This window comes from Xenopus tropicalis, chromosome 1 (genome assembly GCF_000004195.4).
Source record: "Xenopus tropicalis strain Nigerian chromosome 1, UCB_Xtro_10.0, whole genome shotgun sequence".
Classification (NCBI taxonomy): Eukaryota; Metazoa; Chordata; class Amphibia; order Anura; family Pipidae; genus Xenopus; species Xenopus tropicalis.
The window spans coordinates 7621101-7642631 of NC_030677.2; the positions used below are offsets into that span (position 1 = coordinate 7621101).

The 21531-nt window shown below is 40.2% G+C and overlaps 1 protein-coding gene across 1 annotated transcript; it reads right to left on the reverse strand.

Moving 5' to 3' along the window:
• Nucleotides 1-6333: 6333 nt before the first annotated feature.
• LOC105945551 (vomeronasal type-2 receptor 26) lies at nt 6334-21265 on the reverse strand. Its single transcript, XM_031904093.1, has 6 exons — nt 21027-21265; nt 20292-20583; nt 13432-14241; nt 10303-10530; nt 9382-9505; nt 6334-7238 (listed from the first exon to the last, which is right to left on the reverse strand). Exons 1-6 carry the CDS (start codon nt 21263-21265, stop codon nt 6334-6336), a joined length of 2598 nt encoding a protein of 865 aa, XP_031759953.1.
• Nucleotides 21266-21531: the final 266 nt, after the last annotated feature.

A 21531-nucleotide genomic window follows, 5' to 3' on the forward strand; every position in this document is an offset into this window, starting at 1 on the left:
CCCCTGGGGAATTGTGGAATTTGGATTTTTGCCATATAGACACATAGTAAATTTTGGAAAAAGTCACAACATTTTTCTCTGCAACTTTTTGCGCTAAAAATTTGATTTGAGTAAAAAAAAATTGATGGTTAGTAAATAAGCCCCTAAAATTAGCTATTGCCCAACTGTTATCATGAAAAAAAAAATAGATTGATTTGATGCTTGAAGAGTCATTGATTAATTCTGTGATCGTTGAAATTGAGAAATAATTTTTGATCACAGACAACCCAAGGATTCCAGTAATATAACTCCTGCCATAAGGTCCATAAGACCCTACTCAACCCCCTGGATGGCCTATAGTCTCAGGGATGGAGTCAGTGCTGGAACCACTGTTGGTTTTGTTAGATCACTTTCTTCAAAGTGGGGTGTTCAAAAGGAATGTGTGTCTCAGGGATAATACAGATCTTCAAGCTTAATGAGATTAGTACTAGGGATGCACCCGAACCCACCTAGCAGGATTTGGCTGAATCCTGACCCGAATCTGAATCCTAAGTAGCATATGCTGATTAGGATCGGAAGGGGTTAAAAATCGCTGCACTAAAAAAAAATTTCACTGCCCGTTTAACCTTTTCAGAATCCTAATTAGCATATGCTAATTTATGCTAATTAGGATTTGGATTCAGTTCGGCCGGGACCATAGACCTGGCCAAAACTGAATCCTTAAAAAAACGCCGGGATTCGGCTGAATCCCGAACCGAATCCGGGATTCGGTGCATCCATAAGTAGTACAATTTACCTAATGTTATCCTATGTGGGATTGACATACAAAGTCTCTACACCTTGATGCCCCATTCTGAAGGTACTATGGCTTGAATAAAAGAGGTTTTACTTGAAACTGACCTGCTTATTATATTATTAATGTGAAGCCATGCTTCAAAAATGTTTTACTGCCATTGTTGAAAATGTATTCGCTAACTGCACTGTTCCATACCTTTTGTATGTTATTTTGGTGCTTTTATTACATTTTCAGTGATTTTGGTGCATTTTTAGTTATTTTATTGCATTTTCAGTTCTATATATTATTATTATTATTATTATTATTATTATTATTATTATTATTATTATTATTATTATTATTATTATTAATATCTATTTATTAAGCACCAACTTATTATGCAGATCTGTACAATAAGTGGGGTTCATACATTGGACATACAGAGTAACATATAAAGCAACAAATAATAAATAACCTTCCCAAAATAGCTTACAATCTACAAGGAGGAAGGGTTGAGACACATGCTTACATGTTAAAAACTAATTTGCCCAAGACAAAATATTCAAGCTTTGATTCTAAATGCAGATGTCACTAGGCAAAAAAAAACATTAATTTTAGTGAGTTCTTTTGGATTTTAGCAATTTTATTGCATTTTGCATTGTTCTTTGTTACTTGCCTTTGCCCATAGAAATTTTGTCTGCTGTATATCTATTTGTGTGCCTCTGTACCCAACAAAGTTTGGTAAATCTATGCATATTTACCGTTCAGTAAACCCCTGACATTTATATTTAGAATATTTTATATTGATACATTACAAAATCTGGGGGTACATAATGGGGTCAAATGGAAGTTTTGTGACAATTTTCAGAAATTTCATAAAAACTGTTATGTTTAGTATAGCATTTTAGTTTGGTAGTTTGTCATAGAAAGATGTATTTACCCATTTATGTTTTGTCAGAATGCGTACTTTTGTAAAATATATGGTATTCTAGGGTCTCCGTACTGTTAGGGGGTCTTATTGCAAATAATAAACACACTTGGTGCAAAAATTGCACAAGACAGAATGTAAGACCTGAAAATCCAAGTGCACTGTTTTCATTTAGGTGCCACTGTATGCCACATAGTTTGGTAAATCTATGCATATTTTCCAAAAAATATATGGTTTGGGGAGGTCAAAGTATTTTTTTGTGTTTTTACCCCACTAAAAATGCAGTAAATGTGTTGAATTTTCAGTAGCTAAAGAGATCTCTGGGGACATTTATATGCACTAACTTCCTTTTGGGGTATCTAAATTCCAGATACTTTGGAAATCCTATGCACAATGGGCATCAAACTGATTAGTGGACCCTTGGCTCTAATATTTAGGAATTTTTTTACTTACCTAATGTTATGTGGGAGATATGATGCTTGAAAGTGGAAGCTTTGATACAATTTTTTAGACTTTTCATAATTTTTTATAGAAACATTGCTGTTTGGTACTGAGTAGTTGAAAGTCATAGTTACCCATTTTGGATTCGGCACAATGTGTTCTTTTGAAAAATAGATGGTTTCCTGGGGTTAAACCTAATGTTTCAGGATTTTTGGCTTTGGAATGTAAAGTATGGCGTATTCTGCTTTATGTTTAAAAATTTGGTAATTTTCTGCTGGAAGTTTTTGATCAATAGAAATCAGAAATCTCCATAAAACTATACATATCAGGTATTGGCATGTTCGGGAGACATGCGGCTTTCTGAATCAGTTAAATTTCTGGTATAAATCCCTATATCATGAAAAATATTTTTTTTTTATTTAGAGCTCTAAATCTTGTTCCAGAAGTGGAATACACAAACATTAAGCCTTTTGGGTCTTAACAATATTGAGTAACATTTTGGCAGAAATATACAGGCGAAGAGTCCTGGACTTGAGGTCAGTATGGCAAATATCTCCACACTCCAGGCAAGTGTGAATGACCAGTTCCTGAAAGGGAGAAGAAATGGCCAACCAAGATTATTATTTGAATGGGTGAGCAAAACAAGTCCCACCATGTGTGCTGGTAAAACGATTGAATGTTTAAGCTAAGTACATAAAGATGAACTTTTAATTGAGGACTGTGCTGCTTTCCATTTCTTCAGCTGACATTTCATGGGAGTTGGGATTGCCAAGGTACTTGCGTTTCCCCTTCATACAAATTGCAATGCTGAGCTTGAGTGGCTAAACATTCATTTGCTTCATATTACGCATGTTTTATCATGGTACCTGATGTGGGAGATAATACCCATGTGGGGATTTGAGGTGTTTTTCAGACATACAGTGGTGTGAAAAACTATTTGCCCCCTTCCTGATTTCTTATTCTTTTGCATGTTTGTCACACTTAAATGTTTCTGCTCATCAAACACATTTAACTATTAGTCAAAGATAACACAAGTAAACACAAAATGCAGTTTTTAAATGAGGGTTTTTATTATTTAGGGAGAAAAAAAATCCAAACCTACATGGCCCTGTGTGAAAAAGTAATTGCCCCCTGAACCTAATAACTGGTTGGGCCACCCTTAGCAGCAATAACTGCAATCAAGCGTTTGCGATAACTTGCAACGAGTCTTTTACAGCGCTCTGGAGGAATTTTGGCCCACTCATCTTTGCAGAATTGTTGTAATTCAGCTTTATTTGAGGGTTTTCTAGCATGAACCGCCTTTTTAAGGTCACGCCACAACATCTCTATAGGATTCAGGTCAGGACTTTGACTAGGCCACTCCAAAGTCTTCATTTTGTTTTTCTTCAGCCATTCAGAGGTGGATTTGCTGGTGTGTTTTGGGTCATTGTCCTGCTGCAGCACCCAAGATCGCTTCAGCTTGAGTTGACGAACAGATGGCCGGACATTCTCCTTCAGGATTTTTTGGTAGACAGTAGAATTCATGGTTCCATCTATCACAGCAAGCCTTCCAGGTCCTGAAGCAGCAAAACAACCCCAGACCATCACACTACCACCACCATATTTTACTGTTGGTATGATGTTCTTTTTCTGAAATGCTGTGTTACTTTTACGCCAGATGTAACGGGACACGCACCTTCCAAAAAGTTCAACTTTTGTCTCGTCGGTCCACAAGGTATTTTCCCAAAAGTCTTGGCAATCATTGAGATGTTTTTTAGCAAAATTGAGACGAGCCATAATGTTCTTTTTGCTTAAAAGTGGTTTGCGCCTTGGAAATCTGCCATGCAGGCCGTTTTTGCCCAGTCTCTTTCTTATGGTGGAGTCGTGAACACTGACCTTAATTGAGGCAAGTGAGGCCTGCAGTTCTTTAGATGTTGTCCTGGGGTCTTTTGTGGCCTCTCGGATGAGTTGTCTCTGCGCTCTTGGGGTAATTTTGGTCGGCCGGCCACTCCTGGGAAGGTTCACCACTGTTCCATGTTTTTGCCATTTGTGGATAATGGCTCTCACTGTGGTTCGCTGGAGTCCCAAAGCTTTAGAAATGGCTTTATAACCTTTACCAGACTGATTGATCTCAATTACTTTTGTTCTCATTTGTTCCTGAATTTCTTTGGATCTTGGCATGATGTCTAGCTTTTGAGGTGCTTTTGGTCTACTTCTCTGTGTCAGGTAGCTCCTATTTAAGTGATTTCTTGATTGAAACAGGTGTGGCAGTAATCAGGCCTGGGGGTGACTACAGAAATTGATATTGAAATTGAAAATTGAAATTGATAAACCACAATTAAGTTATTTTTTAACAAGGGGGGCAATCACTTTTTCACACAGGGCCATGTAGATTTGGAGTTTTTTTTCTCCCTTAATAACGTAAACCTTCATTTAAAAACTGAATTTTGTGTTCAATTATGTTATCTTTGACTAATAGTTAACGGTTTTTGATGAGCAGAAACATTTAAGTGTGACAAACATGCAAAAGAATAAGAAATCAGGAAGGGGGCAAATAGTTTTTCACACCACTGTATTATCAGTATCACCAAATTTAAAAACAGTTTTTTTTTCAGACATATTATCAGTATCACCAAATTTCAAAACAGTTTTGAAGTTTAGTGTTGAGTAAAAAGTTATACTGAAGTCATTTTTCATCCATGCGCACAGAATGCAGTTCTATTTAAGTCTTCCTTTTACTAATTTAAATATTCAAATTAGGATTCAGTTCAGTATTTGGCCAAATCTTTCACTATATATATATATACATAGTGTAGTATATTAGAATAATAAAGAAACCACAAGGTGCAAATGGTGTAACTATGCTATGTATGTAACCATTTCAAATAAAGTACATAGTGCACCTTATGTGAATCCTCCACCAATCATATGGTAAGCATGCCTACTGACCAGACACACAGAGGTAAATGCCAAATGCGGGAACACAGAGGTTTCATGATGAACACCAAATCCTCATTCAGTATGATACATTAGGATTCACAAGTGTTTGTTTCTGCCCTTCCCTGTGGTGCCATTCTCTTGCATTCTACCATAGGGGAGTGAAGAAACATACACATTGACAAACAAAAACAAAATTGACAACTTTGAAAAAGCTTTGCATTTTGATATTTTGGAGTGGAAAGACATATTTAGCCATTTTGGATTCAGGAGAATGTGTACTTGTTAGTGATGAGTTATATAATATAATTTCTTTACTAGGTTTCCATAAGGTGTTATGGTCATTATATTCTTGATCCAGTACATCAAAACAAAAGACTAGTGATGAGCAAATCTGCCCCATTTCACTTCCCTGAAAAATTTGCAAAACTACAGAAAATTTAGCAAAATGCGGGTCTCGCATGACTTTATTGATGTGACCACACCCATTTTTACATGACTTTTAAGTTTCTTTTTTTTTGATGGACAACTAATTTTTTTATGGCAAATTTTCTATGACATTTTTTAAAAATAATTCGCCAGTGGCAAAATGTGGAAATTTGCTGCGAAACCATGCCTGCTGAAAAAAATCGCTCATCACTACAGAAAACTATAAAAATCTCTCAAGCTGTGTCCTGTTGAAGGTGGCTCCCCCTCACATTCCTGAGAGAGGGGAGAGTGTCCAGTTACCTAATGGCCCTGAAATTTATGATAAATGGTCAGGTCTTCTGACAAAGACTTGGATTTACTTTCGAGGAGCAATTTTGATTGGGAGTCCCATTCAATATTTTGGGGTTAAAGTAAAGGTTTTTTATGTTTGTATTTGTTCTTTTGTAACATCTGATTGTATTGATTCACTGTTATACTTTTATAACAACAAATACAAAATTTCAAATGGTTTGTCCTTGTTGCTCTAAAAGACCCATAGGGCAGATTCAGTTCAGTGAGACAAAGATTTGGAAGACTGAAACTATGAGAAAAGAGAAATTTGGGTTTGTGAGGGAATATAAATATACGAGTGTATAGTTTGCACTCCATTTGTATAAGCTAATTGCCCGAGTGCCAGAATAAAAAAAAAAACTATATAGCATCATATAAACTGCACTCACAACTCTTACAAAGTGAAAACAACAGGTAATTTATTGAACTAACTTTCCAATCTCAGCAGAGAGAGAGAGAGAGAGTTACCTCAGTTTCCCCAACTTGAAAGTAAAAGGCCTACTAAGGTATGGACAATGGTGCACATCTTGTGAAGTTACATGTTTTTTCCAAATACATGGGATTTTACATTGATCTCTGGTCTAAATAAAATGATATAACATTTAGGCAGAAATATACAGGCTAAAAGGCCCGCGCTTGAGGTGAGTATGGCAAATATCTCCACACACACAGTGTTTTTGCCTTTGGTGCTCAGATAGGCCGGGATCATTGTGATCCAAACACTGCAGAAGAGCAGCATGCTGAAAGTGATGTACTTGGCCTCATTAAAACTGTCCGGTAAGCTCCGAGCTAAAAATGCTAAAACAAAACTAACAGCTGCCAGAAGCCCCATATACCCAATAACTGAATAAAAGCCAATAGCTGAGCCCTCATTGCACTGAATGATGATGGTTCCAGGGGAAGTGTGAATGTCCAGTTCCTGAAAGGGAGGAGAAATGGCCAACCAAGTCATGCAGATGATTATTTGAATGGATGAGCAGAACAAGACTACAGAATTGGACAGTTTGACTCCCAGCCATTTTCTCCATGAGCTCCCTGGCTTGGTGGCTTTGAAAGCAACACAAACCATGATAGTCTTGGCCAGGAGAGAAGAGACAGCTATGGAGAAGGTGATTCCAAAAGTGATGATGCGCAGCATGCAGGTTATATCCACAGGGCGACCGAGGAACAGAAACACACTGAGGAAGCTCAGCTTGATGGAGACAAGGAGGAGGAAGCTCAGGCTCCGGTTGTTGGCTCTCACTATGGGGGTGTCCTGGTATGTGATGAAAACTCCCAACATAAAAAGAGTTAAGACAAAAAGGGAAACTGCTAGGGATGATAACACCACTGCAATTGCATCAGTATCGTGTAATAGAAAGTCTTCTGTTTTTGCAATACACTGATTCCTCCATTCATTGGTCCATTCTATGGCAGGACATCTGAGGCATTTTTCACTATCTTTAAAGAGACAATTTAAAAAAATGATTAAACATATATTCAATAAAAAGTACTTGTCCTGCTACATCTGCTATTCCAAATAAATATACTCAGATTATTACTAATGCACCCTCTCCCTACTATACAAGCTGCACTACAGTAAAAAAGGCTAATACCCCCTACTACTCTCCCTACTATACCTGCTATCCCACAGCCCCAGTCCCTTCCCAGAGGCTATTATCCCCCCACTGTTACTATAGGCACCATCTCTCCCTACTATACCTGCTATCCCACAGCCCCAGTCCCTTCCCAGAGGCTATTATCCCCCCACTGCTACTATAGGCACCATCTCTCCCTACTATACCTGCTATCCCACAGCCCCAGTCCCTTCCCAGAGGCTATTATCCCCCCACTGCTACTATAGGCACCATCTCTCCCTACTATACCTGCTAACCCACAGCCCCAGTCCCTTCCCAGAGGCTATTATCCCCCCACTGCTACTATAGGCACCATCTCTCCCTACTATACCTGCTATCCCACAGCCCCAGTCCCTTCCCAGAGGCTATTATCCCCCCACTGCTACTATAGGCACCATCTCTCCCTACTATACCTGCTATCCCACAGCCCCAGTCCCTTCCCAGAGGCTATTATCCCCCCACTGCTACTATAGGAACCATCTCTCCCTACTATACCTGCTATCCCACAGCCCCAGTCCCTTCCCAGAGGCTATTATCCCCCCACTGCTACTATAGGCACCATCTCTCCCTACTATACCTGCTATCCCACAGCCCCAGTCCCTTCCCAGAGGCTATTATCCCCCCACTGCTACTATAGGCACCATCTCTCCCTACTATACCTGCTATCCCACAGCCCCAGTCCCTTCCCAGAGGCTATTATCCCACTGCTACTATAGGCACCATCTCTCCCTACTATACCTGCTATCCCACAGCCCCAGTCCCTTCCCAGAGGCTATTATCCCCCCACTGCTTCTATAGGCACCATCTCTCCCTACTATACCTGCTATCCCACAGCCCCAGTCCCTTCCCAGAGGCTATTATCCCCCCACTGCTACTATAGGCACCATCTCTCCCTACTATACCTGCTATCCCACAGCCCCAGTCCCTTCCCAGAGGCTATTATCCCCCCACTGCTACTATAGGCACCATCTCTCCCTACTATACCTGCTATCCCACAGCCCCAGTCCATTGCCAGAGGCTATTATCCCACTGCTACTATAGGCACCATCTCTCCCTACTATACCTGCTATCCCACAGCCCCAGTCCCTTCCCAGAGGCTATTATCCCCCCACTGCTACTATAGGCACTATCTCTCCCTAATATACCTGCTATCCCACAACCACAGTCCCTTCCCAGAGGCTATTATCCCCCCACTGCTACTATAGGCACCATCTCTCCCTACTATACCTGCTATCCCACAGCCCCAGTCCCTTCCCAGAGGCTATTATCCCCCCACTGCTACTATAGGCACCATCTCTCCCTACTATACCTGCTATCCCACAGCCCCAGTCCCTTCCCAGAGGCTATTATCCCCCCACTGCTACTATAGGCACCATCTCTCCCTACTATACCTGCTATCCCACAGCCCCAGTCCCTTCCCAGAGGCTATTATCCCCCCACTGCTACTATAGGCACCATCTCTCCCTACTATACCTGCTATCCCACAGCCCCAGTCCCTTCCCAGAGGCTATTATCCCCCCACTGCTACTATAGGCACCATCTCACCCTACTATACCTGCTATCCCACAGCCCCAGTCCCTTCCCAGAGGCTATTATCCCCCCACTGCTACTATAGGCACCATCTCTCCCTACTATACCTGCTATCCCACAGCCCCAGTCCCTTCCCAGAGGCTATTATCCCCCCACTGCTACTATAGGCACCATCTCTCCCTACTATACCTGCTATCCCACAGCCCCAGTCCCTTCCCAGAGGCTATTATCCCACTGCTACTATAGGCACCATCTCTCCCTACTATACCTGCTATCCCACAGCCCCAGTCCCTTCCCAGAGGCTATTATCCCACTGCTACTATAGGCACCATCTCTCCCTAATATACCTGCTATCCCACAACCACAGTCCCCTCTTACATATATGTTCTCTTACAGCTTTAATTACCAGTACATTAAGAAATGAGTGGAATCTTTACCAGTTACATTGGAGATCTCCCCCTCGGAACACTGGACACAACTATAACAGCAGCTGTGAACTGAAGGTGCTGGTGCCTTTCTATACCCAGGGCTGCAATTTTCTGAACACTGAGATTTTGGGATCTAAAAATGAGAGTCACAACAAAAACATTTAATATTTATATTTAATGAATTGTTTAAATGGTCTGTTCTTCTTTAAGTGAAACACCTATTTAATGCACAAACACATGGCCCTTATATACCAGTTGCCTTTAGGTCTGGTTGAATGGCTTGGAAGCAGCTGAAGAAGTAAAGCTCCCTATGGAAGTATGTAAGTGGTGTGCTGAAGATTCTTTCTATTTTTGTCCATTTCACAAATTTTTTACCAGTTTTGCTTATTTTTTGGTGACGCAAAATGGAACAGATACGCTCATCTCTAACCAACATATTCAGGGTGAATCAACCATAGGCTTTTTTTAATGACACTTTCTCCATCTGTAAAACAACACTGACTATTACCAGATCACTTGGAAAATCATATCCAATAAATACAAAGTGTTGCAGTGATTCCATGTGAATTAAACAGCTAAGCTGGGTTTTCCTTGATTAAACCTTATAATTACACTATGTCATTATGAGCAAATTTTTGTTGTCAGGCATGGATTTGCCTGACAAAAAAAAGCAAAGCAAAGAAGTTCTTCTCCAGATCAGGGATAAAAAAGTTTGTTATTGAGTCTTTTTTGCCATATGGAAATGTACCCAGAATGTTTCAGATGTTCCCTGTAAGCTCTGGTGAGTAGGTCCCTCTGATCCTTTTTATACTCTATCACCCCTGTTTGTTTGTTAATTTATTGTAAGACCTGTCTTCATTATTAATTATGGTATATATGGAAATATTTCCCAAGAAATGAGACTTATCAGAAAAGAAAAAACACACTGACCTTGTTGTCTGATATTTTCCATCTGATTAACTCTGATGTTATATGAAGGTTCTGGTCTGGTTGAGCCCACGGTGTGTACATTCCAACCGGATTCAAAACCAAGGGTTTATTATCATCGAGGAATACGTTCTGAATCTCATACTGAGTGACAAATTCTCCATCTTTATCAAAGTACAATGTTTTGTTCTCTGTGTCTGTAAATGTAACGTTTTTCAAATAGCGATGTAACTAGAAAACACGAGAAACACGTCTTTGTAACATAGTAACACACTAAGTGAGGTTAAAAAAAACATGCCTCCATCACGTTCAACCATATTGCCTATATATAACATGCCTAACTGCTAGTTGGAAAGCAAAAAACCCCATCTGAAGCCTCTCTAATTTGCCGCAGAGGGGAAAAAATTCCTTCCTGACTCCAAGATGGCAATCTGACCAGTCCCTGGGGCAACTTGTATAAAGAGCTATCTCCCATACCCCTGTCCTCACTTGCTAAATACCCATCCAATTCCTTTTTGTACCTATCTAATGTATCAGCCAGTACCACTGATTCAGGGAGGGAATCCCACAACCTCACAGCTCTCACAGTAACAAACCATTTCTGAATATTTAAACAGAACCTCCTTTCTTCTAATCAGAATGTGTGCCCTCGTGTCAGTTGGAAGGACCTTCTGGTAAAAAAAATCATTAGAGAGTTTATTATATGACCCCCTTATATATTTATATATATATATAACTACCTCTTTTCCAGTGTAAACAACCCCAACTTGGCCAGTCTTTCTTCAGTCTAAGACTTTCCATACCCTTTACCAACTTAGTGTCCCTTCTCTGGACCCTCTCTAATTCAATCATGTCCCATTTGAGCACTCTGCAAAGGGGAAGGATAACCCCCTCTATGCCCCATTTAATACAGCTCAATACCCTGTTTGCCCTTGAAGCGGCTGCCTGGCATTGCTTGCTACAGCCAAGTTTATTATCTACAAGGACTCCAAGGCCCTTCTCCATTATGGATTTGCCTAGTGCAGTCCCAAGTGGGGGCATATTGTTACCCCCCAGGTGCATGACCTTACATTTATCCACATTAAATCCCATCTGCCACTTAGCCGCCCAGATTGCCAGTTGCCCAGACCCTGCTGCAAGGTGCCACACCCTGGATAGAACTGACTGGGCTGCAGGTTTCTGTGCCATCTGCAAACACTGATACATTACTCATAATCCCCTCCCCCAAGTAATTTATGAACAAGTTAAACAAAAATGGACCCAGTAAACAACCCTGAAGGGCCCCACTGAGAACCTTACTCCAAGTAGAGAATAAACCAGTATGGTCATTTCAGTTTTATTTTATTTTAACATTTAAAATGTATTATAATAATAATTAACAATATTTTATGATTTAACCAATTAATTTCCAGATTGGCACATATGACTTGCCTGTGATTTAATTGGGGGGGCAAGAATTCCAATAGGTGGTAGTGCTCAGCATCTCAAAGAGATGGGGCAAGCCCAGTATCGACCTAATGGCCTCAGAACGCAACTTCCAGTTGCCTCTGTTCTTTTCAAGTTTCACCGGCAGGCAGCAGTGGTGGATGCTCTGCTGCAATGTTGGGACTTTCCCCATATCTACCTTTTTCCCCCCGATGCCTCTCATGCTTGCAATCCTTTTGAAGATTCAGAACGAGGGGGTGGAAACAATTCTGGTTTCCCCTTTTTGGCCTTGGAGGCCTTGGTTTCCATTACTCCTAAAACTTCAGAGAGGGGGGCATTGGGGTGTACCATCCAGACAGGACCTTCTTCTCCAGGGCCCCCTTGTCCATCCAGATCCAGACTCCCTTCTTGTGGCTTGGAGGCTGAGCGGCAAAGGCTAGAGGGATTAGGGTTTTCCATAGTACAGGGCACTCAAGGTTCATGTGTCAGCCTTATCGGATATGACAGGAGTCTGTTGGGGGGAAGACCCAGTGATTAAAAAATTTTTCATGGCAGCTTTAAAGTTATGCCCTTTAAAAAAGGTTGTTTTCTTCTCCTTGGGAGTTGACCCTTGTCCTGAACTTGCTGGTTTCCACTCCTTTTGAGCCTCTGGATCAAGCGTCAGTCTGGAACATTACTCTGAAGACCCTATTTCTAGTGGCGATTGCCTTGGCAGCTAGAGTCAGTCTTTTACAAGTCTTTCCCAGGAAAAATTGATTTTTTCAGATAAGATGATTTTGAGACCGGATATGTCATTCCTACCCAAGGTTGTGTCTACTTTTTATTTTAATTGTCCTACCTGCACTTTCAGCCACTGTTTCAGCTTCAGAGGATCCTGTGTTCTTGAAGCTGGATCAGGTCAAAACTGTCAGGAGTTATTTTAGTTCCACTGAAACCTTCAGGAGACCAGAGACATTTTTTGTCATTCTGGGTGGCCCTAGAAGAGGGCTGGTGGCCTCCTCTTACACTATTTCTAGATGGTTGGTGATCGTTATTTCAAAGGCTTATCAACTACAAGGCAAGTTAGCTCCAAAAGGGATACAAGCTCATTCAACCAGGGCAGTGGCCACCTCCTGGGCAGTGGTGTTGGATGTTCCAATTGATCTGATTTGTCAGCCTCTTGGAAATCTGCTAAGACCTTCATAAATCATTATCGATTAAATGTCAGTCCTGGTGGTCTAGAGTTTGCTTTGGGGGTTCTCAAGTCCCCTGCATTTGGGGTATTGTGTTAATTTGCCCACCCTGAGTTATTTTGGCATTGCTGGGTACATCCCAGTGTTTATGTTGACATACAGTATGGTGGCTAGGAATAGGGGAAATTGTTTTCATACTTACTGAAATTTTCCTTTCATAGCCACTAAATATGTCAACATACACTCCCTTCCTGGACTAAATTATTAGACTACTGGCCCCAGGAGGGGAGGGTGGTTTTACAGCTTCTTTAGGGGAGGGACTTTCTGGTCTGAATATGGGGGCAGGGAACCTACTGAGTGTTTATGTTGACATATGTAATGGCTAGAAAAGGAACATTTCAGTAAGTATGAAAACAATTTTCCCTAATCTTATATAAGATAAGGTTCTGGTAGGTTAAACTACCATCATTTCTAGTATTCAGTAACCACCTTCAAAAGTGATCTCCAAAAATCCATAAAATAACCTGTTATTTACCTGGTGCCTATAACTGATCCCTGTTCTTTCAGCAGTTTGCTTGCTAAGAAGGGACTGCAGCCCACGGAACATTGTAAAAACAGCGAGATATACACTGGGAGAGTGATAAGTAGTATTAAAGTCTTCAATGTCTGTAAGTCGTTCCTCTCCAGAGCAGTTGTGAAGCTGAACCGGATAAAGATTTGCATGAAAACTATGTAACGTATAATTACTTGGCATACAGAAATAAAACATGAATATATCCTTTAGCAATGTGTCCTCAGGGTAGTTTGAAGGATGCCTGCTTGCTGCAAACTGCCAGAATCTGTACATAGATACTGGGTATATGAAGTGTTGGGAAGATATCAAACTCCTATGAAATATTTTGTAACAATATTCCAAAACATGAGTAAAAGATTCCCATTTGGAGGTTAGAATAAGGGTTTTTTGACTGAGTCTGTCTGTTAGACTTAGTAAGTTTATAGAGAAGGCGATATTTGCGGTTCCACAAAGGATAATGATATTGGCTGAAGATTCATCAATGATTTGCTCATACAACGCAGTTTGGTTAACATAATTCTCATTGATCTCCATGATCTTTATGGTGAACTCAACACATATCCCATGAGCGGAGAAATATCTGGTCAGCAGTTCACGTTCCTTCTCCCCACTGTCATCATCAGATGTAATAATTCCAACCCAGTTCCAACCAAAATATTTCAGTAACTTGCTTAGAGCAAAATAATGATGGTGATCACTTTGTACTGTTCGGAAAAAGTATGGGAAGGCGGCTCTGTCGCTGAGCGATGGGTCTGTCGCTCCGTAACTGATCTGAAATATGTTAAAAAGAAAAGGTTTATTATAGGTCATCTGAGTTATACAGGTATCGGACCCCTTATCCGGAAACCCGTTATCCAGAAAGCTCCGAATTACGGAATGCCTGTCTCCCATAGACTCCATTTTAATCAAATAATTCAGAATTTTAAAACTGATTTCCTTTTTCTATGTAGAAATAAAACAGAACCTTGTAACTGATTCCAACTAAGATATAAGTAATCCTTATTGGATGCAAAACAATCCTATTGGGTTTAATTAATGTATTATTGATTTTTTAGTAGACTTAAGGTATTGAGATCCAAATTACGGAAAGACCCCTTTTCCGGAATACCCTTGGTCCCGAGAATTCTGGATAATGGGTCCTATACCTGTACATGTTTTATTTAAACCCAAATATCAGTTTGTAATGACAAAATAATACTTGGTCTTTGTTAGAAAGGTTTTTTCCTATTAGTAGTTTTTTTAACTCAGAGATAGCATTGCCTATGGCAGTGTTTTTCAACCTTTTTTGGGCAAAGGCACACTTGTTTCATGAAAAAAATCACGAGGCACACCACCATTAGAAAATGTTAAAAAATTTAACTCTGTGCCCAGCAGCAGTGCCCCCCTAGTACATTGGTGCCCAGCAGCAGTGCCCCCTAGTACATTGGTGCCAAGAGCAGTGCCCCCCTAGTACATTGGTGCCCAGCAGCAGTGCCCCCCTAGTACATTGGTGCCAAGAGCAGTGCCCCCCTAGTACATTGGTGCCCTGCCTACGGCACACCAGGCAACATCTCGCGGCACACTAGTGTGCCGCGGAACAGTGGTTGAAAAACGCTGGCCTATGGTATGTTTACTCAAGACAAGGAAACTGCTTTCATATAGACCCTTTATGCTAAAGAAGGTCAGTTGCTGGCAGTACATTCCCAATTGTGTCTGGCTCACTGGGGTGTTTTAGGGGCCACAGAAATATGACTTTCTCATAGGTGACACTTGCAGGTTAATCTTCTAGTTAGTCTGTTTTGGTCCAAGAAAAATAGCCCCAGGCATGGATTTCGGCAAATTTTAAACAAGGCCCTATCCCTTCAGTTATTAAATAATGCTGACCCCTCCCCTATGGTGACTGGTACCACCCATATATAACTCATCAGAGGGAATTTTGATTGGTTGCATGTCATAAGGTAGAAGAGGACTTAACTGGGAAGCAGTGGACTTAGGTTAAAAGATTTCATCACTAGTGGTCTCCAGCTGGGCATCTTGTACCTTGGTTGAGATATGAGCTGTCAGAGAAACCCTACATGAAAGCACAGGCAACTCTCAACCAACTTACAAGGTACCCAAGAGGAAAGGTTTATAGAAGAAGGTCAGAAATGGATTCTGAAAAACTTAACGGTAACATAACTGACAGGTTTTTCCCACCCGGTATCTATTTTAGCTATTGTTCCAGGGCAGTTCCCTCTGATCATTAATAAACAAAATACATCAGAAATTGTTCCCCCATAGACTATTTTCTAGGTCGTCAGTTTTTTGTTGGTATTCGAGGAGAGTTTTGTAAAGGTCTTGAACTGACCTTGGGATCGTGCTCATCCTGTTGCCCAGCTCTGCAGTTCTATCTCACAGTTTTTGCATATCTTGTTTAATAATGAAAGGTCTACTTTGATTGTTTCTGCCCTGGTGTATATAATGCTGGTGCATGTTCTTGCAGAGCCAGCTCTAACAGTACCTGTAGATTAGCGTAAGGGAACTCATTGCCATTTTGGCTCTCCCTTCATTTTCTCACATTACAATTGATCTCTGCAGTAAAACCAGCCCTGTGGTTTGAAGGTGCATCCCCTTTCATTGATTGCTAGCCACACGCCTCTGGTTAGAAGCATTTTAAGGACATTCTAGATTCCTTCTGTGGTTAGTCATTTAAAATTTTTCCCAGTTAATAAATTGCAGAAATACCCTTACACTGCATGTTTAAATGGGTTGTAAACCCTGCTGCACAGTGCTGCTCAACACAACTTTACTCAGCTGTTGCTGCAGGGGCCCCATGGCCCTCTACTTGCCTGGCTTTTCCTGCTCTCCTGCTGTCCCTGCTATCTCCTGTGTCCCTCCTGCGATCTTCTTCAGCTTCTTGATGCCAGGTTACACACAATCACACACTTATTTCACTAATGCACACTTATACCTACACTTACACACACACATACATTTTAGGGGGTTTCACACATTCACAGCACTTACAGCACTCACACTTACTTGAACATGCACACACATGCACACAAAACACATTTTGCTTATTGTACATGCACACTTACATACCATGCAATTTTGGGATTTTTGAATTATGGCATCTTTTTTTTCCTTGCCTGAAAAAAATGTTTTATTGCTTTGCGGATAGTGTATTCGCTAACCTCACTGCACAATACCTTTTGTGAATTATTTTGGTGTTTTTATTAAATTTTGGTGCATTTTTAGTCATTCTATTGCATTTTTAGCCATTTTATTGCATTTTCAGTTATGCATAGTTGTTGTTCGCTTCACTTTGTCTATAAAACTAATTTGCCCAAGCCAAAATACTCAAACTGTGATTCTGACTGCAGATATCACTAGGAAAAAAAATTGATATTAGTGATAAAATTGCTAAAATTTATTGCATTTCACATTATTCTTAGTTACTTGTGCTATTTTCATTTTGGGTTCAGGACATACCCCAGACTTTGGTATATCTTTGCATATTGGGCATCAAACTGTTCAGTAGACCTCTGGTGTTCCTATTTGGGGTGATTTTCCTTTGTATGCAAGAAATTGTTTGAGATAAATGCTGCAAATTGCAATATTTTTAGGCGATTTTCTCAAATGTCATAAAAACCACTAACTTTAGGAAGCTTTGCAGATTGGTACTTTGGTGTAGAAAGGACTCTTTACCCATGCTGGATTTGTCAGAATCTGTACTTTCCAAAAATATATGGTTTTAAGGGGTCACTCTACATTTCTGCAGCTTCTATCCCACATAAAACTGCCATGTGTTTATGAATTATGTAAAGGTTAGCCATGAAATTAGTGTGCACAAGGTATATTTTGGGGTCTCTAAGTGCCATGTACTTTGATAAACCTATGTACAGTGGGCATCAAACTGTTCAGTAGACCTCTGGGGCTCATATTTAGGGTGTTTCATCTTGGTACCTAATGACCTATAGAAAATACTGCATATTGGAAGTTTTGAGGTGATTTTTGGAAATGTCATAAAAATTGGAAAACTTGGGAAACTTTTGCGACTTGGTACATTGGAGTAGAAAGACATGGGTACCTGTTTTTGATTCGGTGGAATGTGTACTTTCCAAAAATATATTACTTTCTGGGGTGAGTGTACTTTTTACTAACTTTATCCCACATAAAATGATGTAAATGTGTTGATTTTGCAGGAGCTGAAATGACAGAAATGGCAGATTATATGGGGTATGTTCACATTGGGGCCCCTACATGCCACATACTTAGGTAAACCTATACATATTGGGCATCAAACTATTCACTGGACCGCTGGCGTTCAAATATATCTTCGTACCTAATGATATGTGGGAGATAACATGCTGCAAACTGGAAGCTTTGAGAGGATTTTTGGAAATGTTATCAAAATTGGCAACTTTAGAAAACCTTTGCGGCTTGCTACTTTGGAGTAGAAAGACATGGGTACCCATTTTAGATTCGGGGGAATGTGTACTTTCCCAAAATATATGGCTTTCTGGGGTGAGCGTACTTTTTTTGTAGCGTTATCCCACACAAAATTATGTAAATGTGTTGATTTTGCAGAAGCTGAAATGACAGAAATTACAGATCATGTGGGGGTATGTTCACACGGGGGACCCTACATGCCACATACTTAGGTAAACCTATATATATTGGGCATTTAACTGTTCACTGGATCCCTGGCGTTCAAATTCAAGGTGTTTTATCTTGGTACCCTATGATACATGGGAGATAAAATACTGCAAACTGGAAGCTTTGAGAGGATTTTTGGAAATATTATCAAAATTGCCAAATTTAGGAAAGCTTTGCAGCTTTCTACATTGGAGTAGAAAGACACGGGTACTCATTTTAGATTCAGGGGAATGTGTACTTTTCAAAAACATATGGCTTTCTGGGGTGATTTTACTTTTTGTAGCTTTATCCTACATAAAATGGTGTAAATGTGTTGATTTTGCAGAAGGTGAAATGACAGAAATGATAGATCATATGGGGATATGTTCACATTGGGGCCCCTACATGCCACATACTTAGGTAAACCTATACATATTGGGCATCAAACTGTTTACTGGACCCCTGGCGTTCATATTTAGGGTGCTCTATCTGGTTACTTTATGACCTGTAGGAGATAAGTACTATAGACTGGACGCTTTGAAGCAATTTTTAAAAAATTTCACAAATTTTGATAAAAACCAATAACTTTAGGAAAGCATTGCGACTTGGTAGTTTGGAGCAGACAGACAGTTGTGCCTATTCTGGATTCCCCAGAATCTGTTCTTTCTAAAAATGTATAATTTTCTGGGATAAACCTTCTGTTAGTGAAATTTTTGGCCTTGAAATCTAAAGTATGCAGCTTTCTGCAGTAGTGCTTTGAAAATTTGGTAGTGTACTGCTGGGAGTTTTTGGCCTATACAAGTGAGAAATCTCCATAAAACTATATATATTTGGTATTGGCACGTTCAGGAGACATGGGACTTTCTAAATCAGTTGTATTTTCATGCATAAAATAATTTTTGTTTCTGGTGTTATGTGTTTATATTATGGAAAATATTTTTTTTAAATTTTTTTAGAAGCCTATATCTTGTTACAGAATTGGAATTGCACAAAAACTCTACCATATTTTGAAAGCTTAGAAAAATGATATATTGTTTTCCTGGGTAAACTAAAAGTCCCCCCGAGAAAAGGCCTCTAAAGTGAAACTGTGCAAAATGTTCAAAAACTGTCTGGGAGTAGAAGTTCCACTTTGTCCAAAACGGCTGGCACTCAAGGGGTTAAAATGCAAGAAATCCTCCAATGAGAATCCCAGCTGATGTGAGTAAATCCGGCTCCCTGTTCTCTGTTCCTGCAATTGGAGTTGGGAGCAATAAGCACAGTTTCCCAGCACTGAACAAGTCTGTTCCTTTATCCCCATGTCTGATTCCTGTGCCATATAATGACGGGAGAAATGCCATCATTATCTCTATATGTAAGGTACCAGCAAGGGGCCTGACACAGTGCTGGGAATCAGCATTCCCATTGGTCAATTCTTTTGCATCAGTCAGTAGAGCTCTCATTGGTGAATTGGTTTCCATGTGTAATTATGTTTTTCATCAACTTCTATAGAGAACTAGGGGGTGCAGTGGGGCAGCTTTACGGCTGGGTTTAGGGTCCCTTTAAACTTCTAAATTTTGCACTGCTTTGTCCATATTTCCTTAACGTGCGGTGAAATGCATTTTGCATAAATATCGCAAATGGCTCGCTATTGAGATGCATATTTTATAAAGTTCATGGAGAGAGATTTTTTTTTTAAATGCTTAAATTTTGCACTGCTGTCCCCATCTTTCCTTTTTGTGCTGGAAATCAACTTCTCATTGGTAGATTCTTTTGCATTTATAATGAACTTTTTTGTCAGTAGAATTCTCATTGGTGAATCTTCTTGCATCTATAAATATGTTTTCCAGCAACTTCTATAGCAAAACTAGGGGGCGCAGTGGGACAGTGTTGTAGTTGGGTTTACAACCCCTTTAAAATTGTATCTGTTATGTTACTCCCTTATAGAGTTCTCTCTACAACATAATCTCAAAGAGACCATTTGTGATCACAGTTCCCTAAATACTCACCCAGGCTAATGCTAGAGATGAGTTCAGTATTATCAGATCCAATATAAAGTCCTAGTAGGCTCCGGACCTACCTGAAATGAACATTAAGCATATTTACAAACCTGTTTTCTTTGCCCCCCCTCTTCCATTTGTATTAGTAGCTAAGCTTCATTCTCTATACTTATACTGGGAGGTTTGTAGTATATGAGTATATACCAAGGATAATTTTCTTTGTAACCTTAGCATTGTGTTTTTTACCTGTGAATATCCATAGAGGTTGAGAATCTGGGCTACAGGTATGGTAGTTCTGGACTTGAGATCCCCAATAAACCCAGCAATGTTTCTCTTTCCCACACAGGAGTAATTGGGAACCGGCTCCCTGGTACCAGATAATATCTGTAATACGCTCCTCACAGCCTTCTGCTCAAATCCACAGGAATCATAAATATGGTATCCCAGGGTCAGGTTGGATAAAAGGGCTGGATTATTATTTATTTCCTCTATTACAAAGAGAAAATCCATGAAATATCTATAATTCCTGAGATCCGTTCTGGGGGAAAAAAATTACAAGAATTAAAGTAGATTAGCCCAGTAGATTAAATGTTGAATCGGGTGTCCAACCCAATTTCACGTTGATTCAGATGTAATTGGAAGAAAAACTTTATTACACATGGAAACCAATTCATCAATGAGAATTCTACTGACTGAAAACCTAATTACACATGGAAGACAAGTCTCACATAAAAGCCAGTGACGTTGTTCAGCATTCAATTATGTGAAGTAATTGTGTTATTCAACCACAAAACAATTTTGTTAGGGTGCCCATTATAAACCCTATATATGGAAGAATGAACTCTATATTGGTGTATTGCAATCAGTCAGGACCTTGCTCTCCCAACCCAAACCCCAACTAGAAACCACTGACTTTTTGAATAAATCTTTACCTAAAACCCACCCCACCTTATAGTGTTAGTTTATAACAATCATATTTACGAATAGCACACCAACAGGTTGGTTTCCAATTGTCTAAATCCATAGAGACTCAGAGACATCACCCCACCAATCATGATGTCTCCTTCCTGGATATATTCATATTCCTCAAGTGCTTTAATAATCTGTAAGCGACAGGCAGGGTTGGTGGTGGCATTCCCAGATCTGAGGGGTCCCTCACACATCATTATAATGTAGATCAGCACTTTCATGGGATTATATGTAGCTGTTCCTCCTGCCATTGTTGTAGCTGTTCCTCCTGGCAAAACAGAAGGTCAGAGCACATCCCCAGAAGCAGTCAGTAGCAATTGCACAGAAGATCCTGGATCTGGTAATGTACAGGTATGTAGAACAGAGTAAGGGGAGCGGCTCATCCAACCCTCATTTTATAGAGAGCAGAGAGAGGATTTGCCCCAGTAACAGTCAGTGGCACAGAGAGACACAGGGGCCCCAGGGTTGGGCTGTGTGTGTAGAACAGAGTAAGGGGCCCGGCTCATCCAACCCTCAT